Consider the following 18,748-nt stretch of genomic DNA (forward strand, 5'->3'; position numbering starts at 1 on the left):
TGGAATATGAATCTAGCAAAGTTAATTGCCCAACAGAACAAAATTCACTCTTCAGAGGAAGATAAACAGAATCCAGAATCTCAGTAATGTCCAGTATACCTTAGTAAATCACTAGATGTGCGAGGAAAGAAAATGTGACTCGTTGTCAAGAGAATAGCAGTCAATAGAAATTTACCCCAAGATGACTCACATGTTGAAATTATTAGATAAGCACCTTAAGACAAATTTGGTAATAATAAATGAACAGATGGAAAATCTCAGCAGAGAAATGGAAATTAAAAAAGAATCAAATGTATAAACTAAAACTTAAAAGTACAATATCTGAAATGAAAAGTTTATTGGACTTGCTCAACAGCAGATTGGAGATGACCAAAGAAAGTGTCAGTGAACTTGAAAATAAAGCAATAGGAATTAGCTACTCTGAAGAACAGAGAGGAAAGACTGAAAACAAAAACAAACAGAGCCTCAATGACTGTGGGACAATGTTAATATATATGTAATTGGAGTCCTAGAAGGAAAGGAGAGAAATAAGACACTTGGCAGATTGTATTTTCCAAAGATGTCTGCACAATATCTACCATCCTGCATCCTACATGTTCTTCTTTGGCCTTAGGAGCTCACTTGTAACCAATGGAATGGGGGTGGAAGTGACGTCCAAGCCACGTGGAGCAACCACATGTAGGTGCTCCAGTTAACACTCTTGGCTGAGCTCAGCCTTTAAGACATTCCAGCCCGGGGGCCATCCATGTGAGTGAAGAAGCCTGCAGGTGATCCCAGCTCCCAGCAATTTGTGTTTTCCCAGATGAGGCCTTGGATGTCATGAGTCAGAGAAGAGCTACCCCAGTTGTCCCTTGAATAAATTTCTAATGCATGGGATCTGTGAGCTTTATAAAATGCTTACTGTTTTATGGCACTAGGTTTGGAGTGAGTTGTTATGTTGCAGTAGATAATTAAAACAAGACAGAAAAGAAAATTTGAAGAAATAATGGCTGACAAGTAATAAAAAGACAACCCAATTTATAAATGGGCAAAGGATCTGAATAGACCTTTCATCAAAGAAGATACACAAATGGCTACAAGCACAAGAAGAGATACTCAACATAATTAGCTATCAAGGAAACACAAATCAAAACCACAGTGGCTACTAGGATGGCTGTAATAAAAAAGACAGATAATAAGAAGTGTTGGTGAGGATGTGGAGAAATTGGAACTCTCAAACAGTGCTGGTAGGACTGTAAAATGGTGCAGCCACTTGGGAAAACAGTCTGGCAGTTCCTCAAAAAGTAAAACAGAGTTACCTTTTGACCCAGCAATTCTACTCCTAAGTGTATACCCAACAGAAATAAAAGCATGTGTCCACACAAAAACATACTTGCAGCATTTTTCATGATATCCAAAAAGTGGAAATGAGCCAAATGTCCATCAACTGATGAAAAGATAAACATAATATGGTATACCTATGCAATGGACTATTTTTGGCCATAAAAAGAAACGAAGGGCTGATTCATGTTACAACATGGATGAACCTCGAAAACATTACGTTAAGTGAAAGAAACTAGTCACGAAAGACCACATATTATGTGATTCCATTTATATTAAATGTCCATAATAGGCAAATCTATAGAGACAGAAAATAGAATAATGCTTGCCTAGGTTTGGGGGCAATGGTAGATTGGGGATGAGTTTTTTTGGGGATTTGATTTGATAGATTTGGGCATGAGAAGGGCATGAGTTTTTTTGGAGTGAGCTACTCAGGCCAATGAAATGTCCTAAAATTGATTAAGCTTATGGTTGCACAACTCTGTGAATATACTAAAAAACATTGAATTGTACACATTTTAAATGGATATATGTATGGTACATGAATTATATTTCAATAAAACTGTTATAAAAAAGAGAGAAGGAGAGAATTAATGGCTAAAAAATTACAAGCTTGGTGAAAGATAGGTTTATAGAATCCGAGAAGCTCAGTGAATCGGAAGCGGGATGGATATAAAGACATCCACCCCAGGCACATCACAGTCACATTGCTGAAAACTAAAGATAATGAGAAAAACTTGAGAGCAGCCAGAGAAAAATGACTCATCACATAAAGGAGAACAATGGTATGACTTAATGACTGACTTCTCATCAGTAACAACAGAGTCAAGAAGACAATGGGATGATATCTTTAGGATACTGAAAGAAACTCTCAACCTAGAATTTCATATGCAGCTAAAATGTCCTTTAAAAAATGGAAGGTGAAATAAAGACATTTTTAGACAAATGAAAACTGAGAGTTAGCAGTGCTACAAGAGATTCTAAAGGAAGTTCTTCAGATTGAAGAGAAATGACAGCAGATGGAAACTTGGATCTACAGGAAAGAGTGACGAATACTGGAAATGTAGATATAAAAAATGACATGTTTTTTCTTCTCTTAATTTCTTTAGAAGACAAGACCATTGAAAACTATTTTGTGGGTCTATAACGTATGTAGATGTAATAGATGTGACAATAGCCCAAAAGATGAAGGGTAAATGAACTATATTGTTGCAAAGTTCTTACATTGTTATCTGAAGTGGTACAATATTAACTTTTCAGTAGATTGTGATAAGTTAAGGTTAGGTATTGTGTTCCTAGAGCAATCACACACACGTGCATAAGCAAAGAGGCGTAGCTAAAAAGCCCATAAGATAATTTATAATGAAATACAGGTTTCCCCTGCCATCTAAAAGTAGAGCATTCCTATGAAATCTTTGTTAGCCAAGATGGCATAAAGCAAAGAAGGAATTACCGTGAATTTATATGGGAAACATTTCTGAGCATTCTTAGACCCCAAAAATAACCTACCAAAACAAATGAAGACAAAGCACAGTTGCTGAGTGTGGTTTCTGGAGAAGGAGCTTGGCAGTGCCACTCTCGCTGCTCAGGCTGTGTGCTGCTGCTATATCAGCTTGCTGCAAAACAAACACTGAAAGCTGTTTTTGCTTTTTGCCTTTTTTTAATAAAAGTGGAAATTCTCTTTGGATTTCTTTTGGTTATCGAAAACAGGTACTAATATAAGTTTTTCATAAAAGTGAAGTGGTGTAAAGCAAACTTTCAGATAGTGGGGTAAACCTATACTAAAAATGCTAGGTTAACCTAAAAAGAAATAAGGAAAGGAGGAGTAGAGGAACAAAAAAAACAGATAGAGCAAATAGTGGAATGGTAAATCAAAATCCAGCCAGTATCAATAATTACATCAAATGTAAAAGGATTAAATACTCAAATTTAAAGGCAGAGATTGTCAGACTGGATAAAAAAGGGATAGATACCAGTAAGTTGGAAATGAGAGAATGAAAAAATGTATACTATCTGTACAATAAGCACAAGGAAGCTGGAATGGCTGTATTATCATCAGACAAAATAGACTTGAAGACAAAGATTACTACTAGAGATAAAAAGAAACGTTTTGTAGTAAAAGGATCAATTCATCATAAACATGTAATAATCATAAATGTATATGAACCTAATAAAAGAGGTTCAATATACATGAAACAAAACCAGACAGAATTAAAAGCAGAAAGGGAAAATCCACAATCATAGCTGGCCATTTTTAATATTCCTCCCTCAATAGTTGATAGAATAACTCGAAAAATATCAATATTTTAAAAATATCAATATAGAAGATCTGAATAACATTATGCATCACCTTGCCTAATTGACATTTATAGAACACTACACATAACAACTGAAGAATACATGTTCTTTTCAAGTGCATAGAGAATGTTCACCAAGATAGACCATATGTTAAAGTATAAAATATGTCTCAATAAACTTCAGAATATTGAAAACTTACTTAGTGTATTCTCGACCCCAATGGAATTAAATTAGAAATCAATAACAAGAAGATACCTGGAAAGCTCCCCAAATGTGGAATATTTAAAATACATTTCTGAATAAGTCATGGTCAAAGCAGACATCATAAAAGAAATTAGAAAATATTTCTAGCTAGTTGACAATGAAAATTCAACATATCAAAACTTGTGGGATGTAGCAAATAAAGTGAGTATTGGGAAATTTATAGCTTTCAGTGCTTACATTAGAAAAATGTTTAAAAATCAATGATTGAAGTTTCCAACTTAAGCAAGGAAAAGATGAGCAAAATAAACCCAAGTAAGTAGAAGAAAGGAAAAATAAAGCTAACAGTAGAAATCAGTGAAATTGAAAACTAGACAAACAATAGAGAAAATTAATAAAGCTACAAGTTGGGTTTTTTTTAAAGATAAAGAAAATTAAACTTTAGCAAGACTGGTCAAGAAAAAAAGAGAGAAAACATAAATGCTGTCAGGGATGAAAGAGGGGATATAGATCTTATAGACATTAGAAAGATGTTAAGGGATATTATGAATATCTTTTGTCGATAAATTCAACGACTCAGATGAAATGCAAAAAATTATTTGAAAAACATAACTCACCAGAACTGAGAAAATGAAATAGAATACATGAGTAGCTCTGTATCTATTAAAGAAATTGCATTTGTTATCAAAACCTTTTTCACAAAGAAAACTCCAGGCCCAGATAATTTTATTGGGGATTTCTAATGGACACTTAAGGAAGGAATAATACCCATTTAACACAAATTATTTTAGGAATTAGAGAAAGGAACCACTTCCCAACTTGTTTAATATGTTTATCACAACCCTGATAACAGAAGACTGACGAAGATGTTGCAGACAACATGAATGCCTATGTAGAAAATCTTAAGGCTGCTTTTTTTTTTTTTGAGGAAGATTAGCCCTGAGCTAACATCTGTGCCCATCCTCCTCTACCCTATATGTATATGTGGGATGCCTGCCACAGCATGGCTTGCCAAGCCCTGTGTAGGTCTGCATCTGGGATCTGAACTGATGAACCCCGGGCCGCCGAAGCAGAACGTGTGAACTTAACCGCTGTGCCACCGGGCCGGCCCTCTTAAAGGTTCTTTAAAAAAAAGTCGTTAAAACTTTTAGCAAGGTTGCAGGATACAAGATCAGTATATAAATATCAATTATCACAAAGATTGGAAATGAAGTAAAATGTTGTTATTCACAGAAGATACAATTGTTTACATAGAAAAGCTAAGGGAATCTACAATACAAACACTAGAGCTAATGACGGAACTTAGTAAGGTTGCAGGATACAAAGTTAATATAAAAAATATCATTTTTTTTTCTATCTTCCAGCAGCAAACAAGTAGAAAATTTAAAAGTTTCCTCTACAATAGTGTCAAAAGCATAAAATATATAGAAATAAGTTGAAGAAAAGATGTATGCTGAAAACTGTAAGACATTGCTGGGAGAAGTTAAAGAAGACCTGAGTAAGTATGCCATGCCTTGAACGTATACCATGTTCAAGGACAGGCTGACTCATTTTTGTTAATATATCAGGTCTCCCCAAATTGAGCTATAGAGTCAGTGTAATCCTAATCAGAATTTCAGCAGGTAGTTTTTTTTTAGACAGAAATTGGCAGGCTGATTTAAAAACTTATATGGAAATGAATAGGACCTGGACTGGTCAAAATAATCTTGAAAAAAAATGAGAAGATTTATACTACCTACTTTCAAGACTTAAAATGAAGCTACAGTAATGGAGACAGTGTGGTCTTGGCATAAGGGTAAATAGATCAGTGGAACAAAATAGAAGGTTCAGAAATAAGCCACTGTATGTAAGTTGTACCTCAAATAACACAAAAGCAATTTAAAAACCCAACATTGTAAACAACAAGCAAAAATCTGGAAGGAAAGAGAATTTTCCCCTAAGAAAGGCATATATCTGTTTATGCAGAAATTTTAAGAGTAAAACCTATTAGGGCAAACCTCTTAAGATTGAATGGCATACTCCAGCAGATTATCCGGCATGGAATGTTAGCTGCTTTAGCGATTGAGATGTTTTGTTTAGCTGATGTAGGGGTCCTGCATCTGAATCAGCTGTTTCAGACAAGCCTGTGTGAGTAGTGAAAATAATTCTATGTGGATTTGGGTAGGAAACTTAGAAGCCAAGGCCTGGGCTGTGATCACCTTAGTGGAAGAAATAGTGAAGGAAGCAAAGTGTATTTGCAGACATTTTTATTTCTCTTACGAGGGCTCAATTTCTATGAGACCTGAAGCAGACTGATTGTTGCAATTTATTGACCCTATTTTTAACAATAAAGATAATTACAGGGTGCAGGGTAGTGGAAGAATTGAATGAATGCTAGATTAAGTCCAATTTCTGCTATTTGCTTAGTCCCAGCTTTACCACTGGCTAGTTGTGACTCTTGGGCAAGTCATTTAACTTTCTGGCTATTTGCAATTTATAGATTTGGACTGTATGATTATTTAAGATCCCTTCTAGCCCTGAAATTCTGTGAATCTGCAGATCTAAGAATTCTTCTTAACATTGTGGTACATTTTCACAAGATGTCTGAGAGCCTTTCTCTGTTGTCTCTTTGGCAAATTGCAATCCTCTGGCAGAAATGAAACCTGATCAAAATCTGTTTTCCAACTTGATTTCGTCTTAGCTTCTATGCTCTGCAACAGTAACAGATGGCCAGAAAATGTTTTCCCACATATTTGAGGTGGAATAAATAGCAGGCTTCTATTAGCCTTTTCAGCCATCCTTGGACTCAGTGATACTATCTTCAACTAGAAACACAAATACTGGAGCCAGCCCTGATGGTCTAGTGGTTAAAGTTCAGCTCTCTCTGCTTTGGAGGCCCAGGCCCTGTTCCCGGGTGTGGAACCAACTACTTGTCTGTCAGTATCCACGCTGTGGCGCTGGCTCACATGGAAGAACTAGAAGGACTTACAACTAGAATATACACAACTATGTACTGGGGCTTTGGGGAGGGGAAGGAAGATTGGCAACAGATGTTAGCTCAGGGTGAATTGTTCTCACCAAAAAAAAAAAAAGAAACACAAATACTGAATAAAGTTGTGCCAGGGGCTGTGGGATGGTTTCAGATCAGTGGCTTCCTTGGTAAAGCAAACCTCCATAAACCTCCACAATGTGGGTCCTGGCCCCTCGGATCACCTTTTTACCTGTTCTTTGTTATTTCCATAAAATGCAGACAAAATCGGTTGACTTCTTACTGCCTTTTTTGAGAAGCTAATAAAGTGATATCCATTTTTTTTGCTGAATCGTAAAAGTAAATTGATAAATGAAAAGCAAAATATGTTATGTCATTACTACTGTTACAGGAGAGCAGCCCGTGGTGGTCTAACAGACCTGCGTGCACCATCAGCAGTGCTTAGAGAGTACTGAGGAACTCAGGATGGTTCAGCACTGTTCAGCTTTGATGGTTACTTAGTTACCTACATATCTGATTATAGAGCTGATGGCACAGTAACCTCTGTGATTTCTTGTCATTGTCTTGGTAGAGGCTGGGCATTCCAGCTGGAATAGTAGTGAGTTAGCCCTGGGCATACTTAAGAAAGATTTTATTAATCTGATTGGGTTGGTGAAGCGCAGAAAAGTTTTTGATGGAGTTACATTATAACTTTACTCCCCCAAAGTTAGATTTATTCTTCTTATACAGGTTAAACAGTCCACAGTAGGTTGTAAAAAGGGGAAGAATGTCCTCCAACCATTTCTGAGACAGCTTATGAATTTGTTCTGTGCCAAGTGTGTTTTGGAGGAACATGATGTTAAGAGAAGATGCTAGTAGAAGTAGGGTAGTCCAGTGAGGGCTGGCCCTGTGGCGTAGTGGTTAAGTCTGGTGCACTCTGCTTTGGCAGCCCAGGTTTGTGGGTTTGGATCCTGGGTGTGGACCTACACCACTTGTCAAGCCGTGCTGTGGCAGTGACCCACATAAAATAGAGGAAGATTGGCACAGATGTTAGCTCAGGGCAAGTCTTCCTCACCAAAAAAAAAAAATGTCCAGTGAGCAGACCTGAATTCATGCTCTGCCTCTGCCTCTTCCTGCCTTGTTGCCTTGGGCAAATTACTTCACATTTGAACCTCATTCTCTTCCTCTTTAAAATGGGCATAATGATGCATACCTCATATAGGGTATTGTGAAAACTAATTGAGATAATGTATTTAAGTTCCTTAGTTCAGTGCTTGGTACAAAGTAAAATGTTGTCACTATTAGTAGTAGTTTGGTTCTGCCAGTCCAGGTCAGAGGATGAGGCTTTTTCCCACTTGTGGTGTACAAAGTAAATTATGTTTTTAAATGACACTTTCTTAGTTGACCAAAGGACCTTGATCTGGCCTAGCCTATAGGGTGAAAAGACATACAGTTATTTTAAACTGTATGTCCATCTCCCTACTCAGTGGTAGCTGAGAAAAAGATGTTAAATCAGCATTCTTGCATGTCTAGGCAGAGTAAAAATGTCTGGGACAAAAGTTAAGAGGGATTGTGTGAATAGATAGAGACTGAAGCAGGTAATCTGTGGAGAGATTCTCTAATAGTCAAAACTATGTAATAAAATGAAGTTTATCCTCTCACTTGCTTATTCTTCTGTACCCCACCTGGAGATATGAGTGATCACTTTTCATCCAGGGCTTCACCCACTTTGGTGTGGGAAGACAGGTCCTTCTGGGTTCTGTGTTTTTTCTGATTGTTCCTCTGTGTTAGTCCTGTTAACAAGGGCAGTATGCCAACAGACTGGTGAGCAGTCCTCACTGGGGTTCGTCTCCAGCCCTGGCCGGTGGTGTGCAGTCTTTTCCCAGACAGTCAGAAACCGAAGTCCACCTTGTTACTTTCAGGATAAAGTGAGGCACAGGGTTCTCTCCTCCACAGAACTGCCCTGAAGAAGTCAATGTTGTCATTTGCCAGATGACATGGCTACAAAGTTTATAGAACTCTGCTGGTTACCAACTATAGGCCTCTTGTTTTCGATTGGTTGGCTTTGTCTTTACAAGCTTGATTTTGACTATCTCCATTGATAATTTTGTTCCGTGTCTTTGGTTGTTCTCTTGAGACCCACTAGTACTAGAGAGAGAAGAGATGAAAATCTATTCCTGGAGCCAGAGTGGGATATACTGAGAAGGCTTTCTGGGGAGCATTAATTCAGCTTTAACTTGGTTCAGAGTTCACTTTCTTTCTTTTTTTTCTGCTTTATCTCCCCAAACTCCCCCTGTACACAGTTGTATATCCTAGTTGCACGTCCTTCTAGTTGTGGGATGTGGGATGCCGCCTCAACGTGACCTAACTAGCGGTGCCATGTCCGCGCCCAGGATCCGAACCCTGGGCCACCGCAGCGGAGTGTGTGAACTTAACCACTCTGCCACGGAGCTGGCCCCAGAGTTCACTTTCTAGATAGCTGGGTCAAAAGGATAGAAATAGGCATACTGGGGATGGAGGATGATACATTGAGATAGAATGATGGATCTGAGGGTTTGTCTCTTGAGGACTGCCGGAGTCTTAGGATAATAATCTAAGCCTCTAAAACCGTTTTTTTTTTAAAGCCTTTTCTTTTTCTTTTCTTCTTTTTTTTTTAAAAGATTGGCACCTGAGCTAACATATGTTGCCAATCTTTTTCTTCTTCTTCTCCCCAAAGGCCCAAGTACCTAATTGTATATTCTAGTTGTAGATCCTTCTAGTGCTGTGTGGGACGCTGCCTCAGCATGGCTTGATGAGCGGTGCCATGTCCTCACCCAGGATCCAAGCCAGCGAAACCCTGGGCCGTAGAAGTGGAGGGCGTGAACCCAACCACTCGGCCACAGGGCCGGCCCCTAAGCCTTTTCTAAAGGGAGAGAGCAGTGGAATCCTGAAATAATAATGATTATTTATTTATTGGACACTTAATAAATGCCAGGTATTTAATGTATGTTAGTTAGCTCTTTTAATCTCAACAGCCCTGTGAGGTTACTTGAACAGTTTACCTAAAGTCAGAGCATTAGTAAGTGAGATAGCCAGATTTTGATTGTTCTTGAAGAGTGGATTTATGTAGTCTTTTCCATTTGCAGCCTCCCATTTTCCCTTCCTTGAATCATTTCAGTTGGTTAACTGAAACCTCAAATTTAAACCATTCTCAAACTATAGAGAACAGAAGGATCCCCTTCAGTTTATTAAAAATGCAGACTCCTGTCCCCTCTCCCCAGTGGGATTCAGCATATCTGGGGTTGTGGCCCAATAAGCTGCATGTCAATATAAACATACCAAAGTGATTCCACCCATGTGATCAGAGGACCATAGTTTGAGGCACATTCCCTAAATACTGGCAAGGTTATGATGAAATGAACACAATCTCATACTTTTTTTTCTTGAAAGCTTGAAAAATGACATTTATTTTATATGGAACTGTAAATGAGTTAGTTTTGCATAGAACACAATGTAGCAATTAGATATAAGGTACCTAGTTAGTATAATCACTCTGAGAACATCAGTGCTAACATGCAGTGTAACTTATTCTTGACTGTGTTTATGTTTCGTTTTATTTGAAGTGTGCTCCTCATTTTTCAGAAAGGAACACACTTGAAAAAGTCCCTATCACTTTCTTTTCTTAAAAATCGCCTTTTATCTCAAGGAGAAGTAGCTTATCTTAGTGATTCTCAGGCTTTTCTCCCCCCTTCTCCATCTTAAAGGTATCCTTGCTCCCATCTCTGACCCTGGCTCCCTCCTGCCATGGTTCTCAGCTGAGGTAGGGAGTTAGAGTCTTGTCAGAATCTGTGGGGAGGATAGGCAGAGACATATAGGTATAGTCTTCAACACTAATTTTATGTCTTCAAAAATTCTTATCTTTAAGACTAGTACTTCGGAAGGATGCCCTGCCCTAATTTCTGAGCTGATGTGGTTTCCCGGAATACTGCAGAGTGGAGGAAGGATTGCTAGGAGGAAATAATTGTAGTATCTTATTTAACTGTATAAGGGCTTGGAAAAGAATGCCTGCCTGTACTTAGTGATTACGAGTGTCGACGAAAATAATCCATAACCAATCTATAAATGAAAATTTGAGTGAGTTTATTCTGAGCTTAAATCTGAGGATTATAACCCAGGGCCTTTCTTCCCGAAGGAAGAAAGGGCACCAAAGAAGTGGCGTGCACAGACTGCTTATATACCCCCAGAGAGGATGTTTCCCATAGGATTGAAATGTCCCTTTTACAATAGTCGAGACTGCTCTGTGGCACAGCGATTGATGGAAACAGCAGGTAGGTCTTCTGTCTCAGTGAATACAGCAGGGTGGCAGTCTGCTGTCTCCAGCTGAGTGGTCACAGGTGAGCTGGGTGGTCAAAGGTGAGTGCAGCAATCAGTTCCTAGCCTAAGGAAAGATGCTTATCCCTAAGGAAATGCCAATGTGGGGGAAAGTTGCACCTTTATCTCAAGGGCCTTTGTTCTGGCCATAGAAAATGTCTAAGCAGATATACAATGCGTGCTCAACAGCCGCAGTCAGGCCCTTTTGGAAAAAAAAACAAAGTCAGGCCGAATTAGGTTTATACCAAATGTCTTCCTCAAATACTGCAATATATCCTATTGCTTGCCATTTTTATTTGTCATGAGTAATGTTGCATTCTGTTTTCTGGGAACAGAAAGGAAATTTCCTTTCCTTCCCTGACGGCTGGGTTTTTCTCCCAGTTCCTCGGGGGCAGACACTATATCTTCCTTTGCTTTCAATTGTTGTTGTGGTTGTTATTTTATGTAGTGGAAGTGCTTAAGATGTTCTTTTTTTCTCTTTCACACTCCAGTCCTGTTTCCTTTCCGTAGCCATTCCATGCAGGAAAAGAGGAATTCTCTTTCCTTCTGTGGCAAGTCAGTTTTCAGAGGATAGGAGCCATTATGGAAAGCTTGTCTTTTTTGTTCAGAGAATAAAATTGGTTCATATTCAGTAACTTTTGACTAAAAAAAATTTTTTTATGAAGTAAAATCAGTAAAAGCATGGGTAAGGGTCTGGGATTTTATTTTCCCCTATTTTGAAGCTAATAATTAGCCTGCTACAGTTCATGGATGCTGACACAACATACGAGACTCCTGGATCAGAGACAAAGGACTTTATTACTCATGGCCCTGCAAGCAGCACAAGCATATGTTTGCATTGGTTCTCCTTGCCCCCCAAGTCCCATGGGAGACATGAATGAGCTCAGATGGATGCCTGCACATGTATTATAGGAATGGAATATTGAGCTTGGAGAATTCATTGCTTTTGTGGTAGGTGGTATACAAACCTGCTCTTTGTCCTGGAGGGGGACATTACTTTATCCCTCAGAGCTTTTCTTTGCAAACACAATCCTGAGATCTGGCCTAGATAAGGAGTGGTCAGCGTCCTGTGTTTTTGCCATACCCAGCAAGACATGTAGGAGTGTGAGAGACCCATGGAGGAGTAGCTCTCCCCATAGTAAGTACATACAATAGGTAATTCATAGAAATCTTAGAAAGATTTATTGTGAAATATTTACCATACAAAAAGATACAGAGAGTAATATAATGAACAACCATGCAGTCACCTCCCAACTCAAGAAATAAGCGTTATCCATACAGTTGAAGCTTCCTGTGGACTCCTCCCCTTGTCCCACAGGAAAGCACGTTCCTGAATTTATCATGCCAGTGCATTCCTGTGTATCCCTTAATATCATACAATATTGTTTTGCATGTTTATAAACTTCTAAAAAGTTTACTATCATTTCAAAAATTGTTAAAGAGCCTTTTTATGTAGTACCATTTTAGGCCTTGTAGAAAAAATATTGTAAAGATAAAACTCTTGCATGTCATGATCTCATGGTCCAAGGAATACCAAAAACACTAAAAAGACAGCTTAGTAAAAGGAAAGAATGTGTGTGAAAAAATAAAAATTGGTAAACAATATATAACTCTAAAGTCAACTATTTAGCATATGTAAGGGCTAAGTCAAGGATGAAGTGCAAAACACCATTCATTGTTGGGATGGAAGATAGTGACTGTGAGAGGCAGCAACAGTGAGAATTACAGAGATGAGATTCATCTAGACAGTTTGTCATCCAGGAGAGAAGATTATGCTGTGAGGAGGTGGCCTTAAAGTGATCCAGCCAAGAGGATGAGAGAAGGGAGCTGGGAGTAGTTAGCCAGCAGGGCAGTTAGTTAAGAGATCTGTCGACCCAGCCCTCTGTCAGATAACCATTTTGGTTAGGAGGGATGGCTAAGACTAAGCCCAGATCTCAAAGGGCTTAACGTCTAATTGTGCAGGAGTGGTTACACATGGGAAAATTAGAGTAAGACCCTCTGTGATTATGACTTAAATGTGTGTTACAGATTCCAGGAATGTAGAAGAAAAGAGTTTAACATGAGTTGCAGCAGTTAGGGAAAGAAACCTTCAATGAGAAGTCTTGAGTTGGGCCTTGAATGGCAGATCAGGATGAGGATGCTCCAGGAAAGGGAGTGAGTCACAAGAGCACATGAGCAAAGGCTGGAGTCAGTGAGTGCAGAATAGTGAGAAGACTGGCCTGTGCGAATTTTTTATATCCAGGCCACTTGAACCTATAGTTTCCCATGGTCTGGATTTTGCCAATTGCACAGTTATGGTACAGTTCAGCAGTTTTCCTCTATCCTCTGTATTTCCTGCAAATTAGCAATTGGACCCAGTAGCATGATGAGATTCAGGGTCACTGTCTTTGGCAAGACTATAGATGACTGTATATTCTTTTATCACACCAGTAAAGGTATTTGTAAGGGTCTGGGGTTTCATTTTACCTTACTTAACAAGCCGATAATTAGCCTGTTACTGTTTCATATTCTAACTTCATGGAGCTCCTTCTTCTGTTTCAAGTAGTGTTAAAAAATATAATGGCTGGGGCTGGCCCCGTGGCGCAGCGGTTAAGTGTGCACATTCCGCTTTGGCAGCCCGGGGTTCGCTGGTTCGGATCCCGGGTGCAGACATGGCACCACTTGTTAAGCCATGCTGTGGTAGGCATCCCACATATAAAGTAGAGGAAGATGGGCATAGATGTTAGCTCAGGGCCAGTCTTCCTCAGCAAAAAGAGAAGGATTGACAGCAGATGTTAGCTCAGGGCTAATCTTCCTCAAAAAAAAAAAAAAAAAATATATATATATATATATATATAATGGCTTGCTTTCTGAGATAGTCTGGTCTGTTCCCTCAACCTACCCTAGTTTTATTTGGGCCATCTCTTTTCTTCATTTCTGCTGTCCCTATCTTGCTTAATTTGAATTCCTCTCCCAGCAGTTTCTTCTCAGTGTGGGGGCCCTGTCCTAGGAAGGAGCCTTGGTTAGTTCCATGAGTTATTGGTGTTAGACTGCTCAAGTTCCTTTGAGCCTCACTGAGGATCCCTTTCAGCAGACAAACCCCTCCAGCTTCAATAGCTATTCTCAAATTGACACATGTTGCTTTTCATGTAGTCCTTGGTTGTCTTAGAGTCCTGCTCCCTGGCCCATCAGATGCCCTTTTGCATCCCTCTGGGGTGATCTGCATGGCTGCTTATAGTACTCATGTCTTGTGGCTGTTGATGTTTTTTCCCCTCCTGCTTGTATGAGGGAGGTTTGTGACGATGCTTTATCTTCTGGTTTTGTTTTAACTGTTATCCATGGGCTTTTTCTGTTGCTATCTAGTTGCTGTGTTTTTATGTGGGGATTCAGAAACATCAAAAGGCTAGGTGGCCACTGCTATAGCCATTTCTCCGGAATCCCTATCGTAGGTTCTTGAGTAGACAGATGACACAATCATGAATAGAATGATAAGTCTCACCTAACATCTTACATGGCGTAGAGACTGTGGTCACTAGTCAACATTTGTTCTTTAACTTTTTCTTTTCTCCAAATTGAGAAGTGTTATTGGCCCCCGTTTAGCAGATTTCCAAGGAAATAATAGCTTCTTATCATCTCTCTTTTTAGGTTCACTAAGAATCTTTCCCCAGACAAAATCAATTTGAGCACCTTGAAAGGAGAGGGTCAGCTGACCAACCTGGAGCTGGATGAAGAGGTTCTACAGAATGTGCTGGAGCTGCCCACCTGGTTAGCCATCACTCGGGTCTACTGCAACAGGGCCTCCATCCGGGTGAGAATGGGGCTTAGAGTGCTGTTGCTTTCTTTGGCCAGCAGGCCTGCTTTCTTGAGGGGCGGCTCCCACAGTCCTGAGTCTCTGCTCTTCTCTTTCAGATCCAGTGGACAAAGTTGAAGACACACCCAATTTGCTTGGTAATGGCCTTTCTTGATTGCAAGTACTCAAATGGGATGGCTGGGGCAGGGCTTTAAAAGATCTGAGAGAAGGTGGAGAGGAGTCCTGATAGGCTGTCCCTTTTGGGAGTGGTGGGTGCTTCTGTCTGGCTTGTGAGCTTCTCTCAGAAACAGAGTGACTGTTGTCTGGGCTTATTCTGGAACTGCTGTGCAGTACAGCAGTTAGCATTGAGACATAAGACCCAGAAGTCCTGAGTTAGTTTTTGTTTTGTTTTTTATAACAAGTTTCACTTCCAAGGTTCTACCTTTAGATTTCCTTTGGAATCCTGACAAAGGAAACATTAGAAGTTTAGTTCATGTTGACTGTTGGGTGATTATCAGCTGAAAGCCCTTCAGGAACTGATTGATGCATATCTTTATCCCAAAGACTGGAATCCCCAGGAATAGTAATATCTCTGTAACTTGGATTTACGTTTTAGTTTCCTGCTATGAGCTAATCCCATGCTTGTCCTGGAGTTCTGCTGGTAATGGAAATGGAGGGGGGAAGATGAGGCCTCTCCTTGCAGTTCAGTTTGTTCATTCATTCATTTGACAAACATTTGTTGCCTGCCCACTGTGGGCTCAGCACTTGACTAGGCATTGGGGCACAGAGATGAATAAGACACAGTCTGTGCTGTGTGGATTTTTGTGCAGATGCTTAGCTCTCCATGGCTTTTATTTCAGTGTCTGGATAAGGTAGAGTTGGAGATGAAGACGTGTGAGGAGCCTCGGCCCCCCAATGGACAGTCTCCCATTGCCCTCGCTTCAGGACAGAGGTTAGTTGCTTTGGGCCCTATTATTTCCAACATATTAACTTGTCCAGATTACCTTTTAGTTAAAAAATAAAAACTTTTATTATGGAATTTTCAAACATACACTAAAGTAGAGACAATACTGTAATGAACCCCCATGCACCCATGATCTCACTTCAACAATTATCATTTTTCCATTCTTTACTCACCTTTCTCCTATCACTGTGTGTGTGTGTGCTGAAGTACTTGAAAGCAATTCCAAGAAACCATATGATTCCACCTGTAAATATCATGTGTTTGTAACAGACAAGGATTGTGAAGAAAGAAAAAACCCCCCACAATACTATTATTACAATCAATAGAATTAGTAGGAATTTCTTAGTATCGTCTAATACTTATTTCATATTCAGATTTCCTGAACTATCTCTAAAATATTTTTTTACAATACAGTGTGGATCCAAAGAGCTCCACACATTACATTTTGGGGTATGCCTTTTAAAGCTCTTTAATTCTAAACAATCCCCCACCCCATACTTTTTGTTTGTTTTTGTGTTTTGTTTTTGAGGAAAATTAGCCCTGAGCTAACATCTGCTGCCAGTCCTCCTCTTTTTGCTGAAGAAGATTGGCTCTGAGCTAACATCCATGCCCATCTTCCTCTACTTTATGTGTGGGACACCTGCCATAGCATGACTTGATAAGCGGTGCATGGGTCCATGCCTGGCATCCAAACCAGCGAACCCTGGGCTGTCAAAGCAGAGCTTGTGAACTTAACCACTACACCACCAGGCCAGCCCCCCAATACTTTTTAATATGCCATTTATTCTTTGTAGAAACTGGATTATTTTTTCTAAAAAATTTCCCACATTTTTTATTTTGGCTGATTGTGACCTCAAGGTGTCATTTAAAATGTTTCTTGTTTAATCTGGTAGTTAGATTTAAAGGCTTGATTTGATTCAATATTTTTGTTTTCTTGGTAAGAATACTTCATAAATGGTACAGTGTGTTTCCTATCCTCACATGTCAGGAGGCACATAATCAGTGGATTCAGACCATGTTGGCATGATTTATCCATTACAATAAGTTCCTCATTTACCTTTCACCTCATGGTTTAAGGACCACTGATGATAGTTGTCTAGATCGATTATTTCATTTTAGGATGCAAAATGCAGTTGGTCCAGTGGTCCCTGAAATACGGTTGGTCCAGGAATTTCAGGATAAATGCTGGATTCTTTACCTTTATCAAATTTAAGAATTATGAGTTGACAGCCTAATAATCTCCAAAGAGATTTTTTTGCGGGGGTGGAGAAGGTGAAGGAGGCTTATCATTTTGAATCCATGAATTTTTTGGACAGCTTTATTAAGGTATAATTGACATAAAATACACTGCACATATACAAAGTATACAGTTTCACAAGTTTTGGCATATGCGTGCACCCATGAAACCATCAACACCGTCAAGATAATGAACATATCCATTATTCTCATACGTTGTTCTCCTTTTTATTCCTTCCCTTCCCTGCACCCCATCCCCAGACAAACATTGGCTTTCTGTCACATATGTTAGTTTGCTTTCCTATGATTTTATATGAATGGAATCATGTAATATGTACTGTTTTTTGTCTGCTTTTATTTAGCGTAATTATTTTGTGATTCATCCATGTTCTTGAGTGTATCCGTACATTCCTTTTATTACTGGGTATTATTCTATTGTGTGAATAAATCACAACTTGTTTATCCATTCACTTGTTAATGGATATTTTATTTCCAGTTATTGGCTATTGTGAATAATGCTGCTATAATCATTTATATACAAGTTTTTGTGTGGCATGTGCTTTTATTTCTCCTGGGTGAATGTCTAGGAATGGAATGGTTGGGTGGTATGGTAGGTGAGGGCTTAACTTTTTTAAGAAACAGTCTAACTTTCCCAGGGTGGTTTACTATTTTACATGCTTTTACATTTATATTTTTTTACATCCTACATTTGTTTACTTTTTAAATGTGTTTGTTTTCTGTCGTACCTTTATAATCATTATTCTTATTGATGTTCGGATGTCCTCATCTTTGGCCAGTGAGAGCCTTTCAAAGTTACCGCCTGTGTCCTACGGACAAGACCCCAGTAATCTTCCTGTTTTTAGATGGAACAAGATGTTTCAGGCTTCTCTTATACATCCTTGCCTGAGACCTGGAATCAGACATTTCTCCCAGGAACCCTGATTCTGTTGAGTGAGAAATGCTATTTAGAGACAACAGTCTGGGCAAAATTGTTTTCATTGAGTTGTCATTGCTTTAAGGCCTTTTTTAGTGTTTGGTTCTAGGGAAAAGTTACTTTTAAGAAAGAAAAGTAGGGGCTGGCCCAGTGGCGCAGCAGTTAAGTGTGCACGTTCCGCTTCGGAAGCCCAGGATTCGCCGGTTCGGATGCTGGGTGTGGACATGGCACTGCTTGGCAGGCCACACTGTGGTAGGCATCCCACATATAAAGTAGAGGAAGATGGGCACAGATGTTAGCTCGGGGCCAGTCTTCCTCAGCAAAAAGAGGAGGATTGGCAGCAGTTAGCTCAGGGCTGATCTTCCTCAAAAAAAAAAAAAAAGAAAAATAAATGACAATATCCTGATATTTCTCAATTCAAATTAAAAAAAGAGGATTTTGAGTTAATTTTTTAGATTTTAATATTTTCCTAACAACAATAATGTAATGAATGATTTACTTTTTTGCTAGTTTCAAAAAATAGCAAAACCAATATTATAACTATTAATAAGACTACTGAATGCTGTAGATTTCTCTATGCATACTGTGTTTTAAAGTCACTTGAAATCATTCTTTATATGGTTGGGCACCAATTTGACATACAGAAAGTTTCATTTGTTTGGTTTTTTTTTTCCGAAAGATTTTATTTTTCCTTTTTCTCCCCAAAGCCCCGCGGTACATAGTTGCATA

The 18,748-nt window shown here is 39.1% G+C and overlaps 1 protein-coding gene across 2 annotated transcripts in view; it reads left to right on the top strand.

The window, feature by feature from the left end:
• Positions 1–18,748, top strand: part of BLTP3A (bridge-like lipid transfer protein family member 3A) — a 71,554-nt gene that overhangs the window by 19,339 nt on the left and 33,467 nt on the right. For both annotated transcript variants that reach the window (XM_005603829.4, XM_001498458.6), the window contains exons 2-4: positions 14,741–14,903; positions 15,005–15,043; positions 15,746–15,837. In XM_005603829.4, coding sequence (XP_005603886.3) covers positions 14,741–14,903; positions 15,005–15,043; positions 15,746–15,837 — 294 coding nt within the window. The remainder of the gene's footprint in view (positions 1–14,740; positions 14,904–15,004; positions 15,044–15,745; positions 15,838–18,748) is intronic.

Source organism: Equus caballus, chromosome 20 (genome assembly GCF_041296265.1).
Source record: "Equus caballus isolate H_3958 breed thoroughbred chromosome 20, TB-T2T, whole genome shotgun sequence".
Classification (NCBI taxonomy): domain Eukaryota; kingdom Metazoa; phylum Chordata; class Mammalia; order Perissodactyla; family Equidae; genus Equus; species Equus caballus.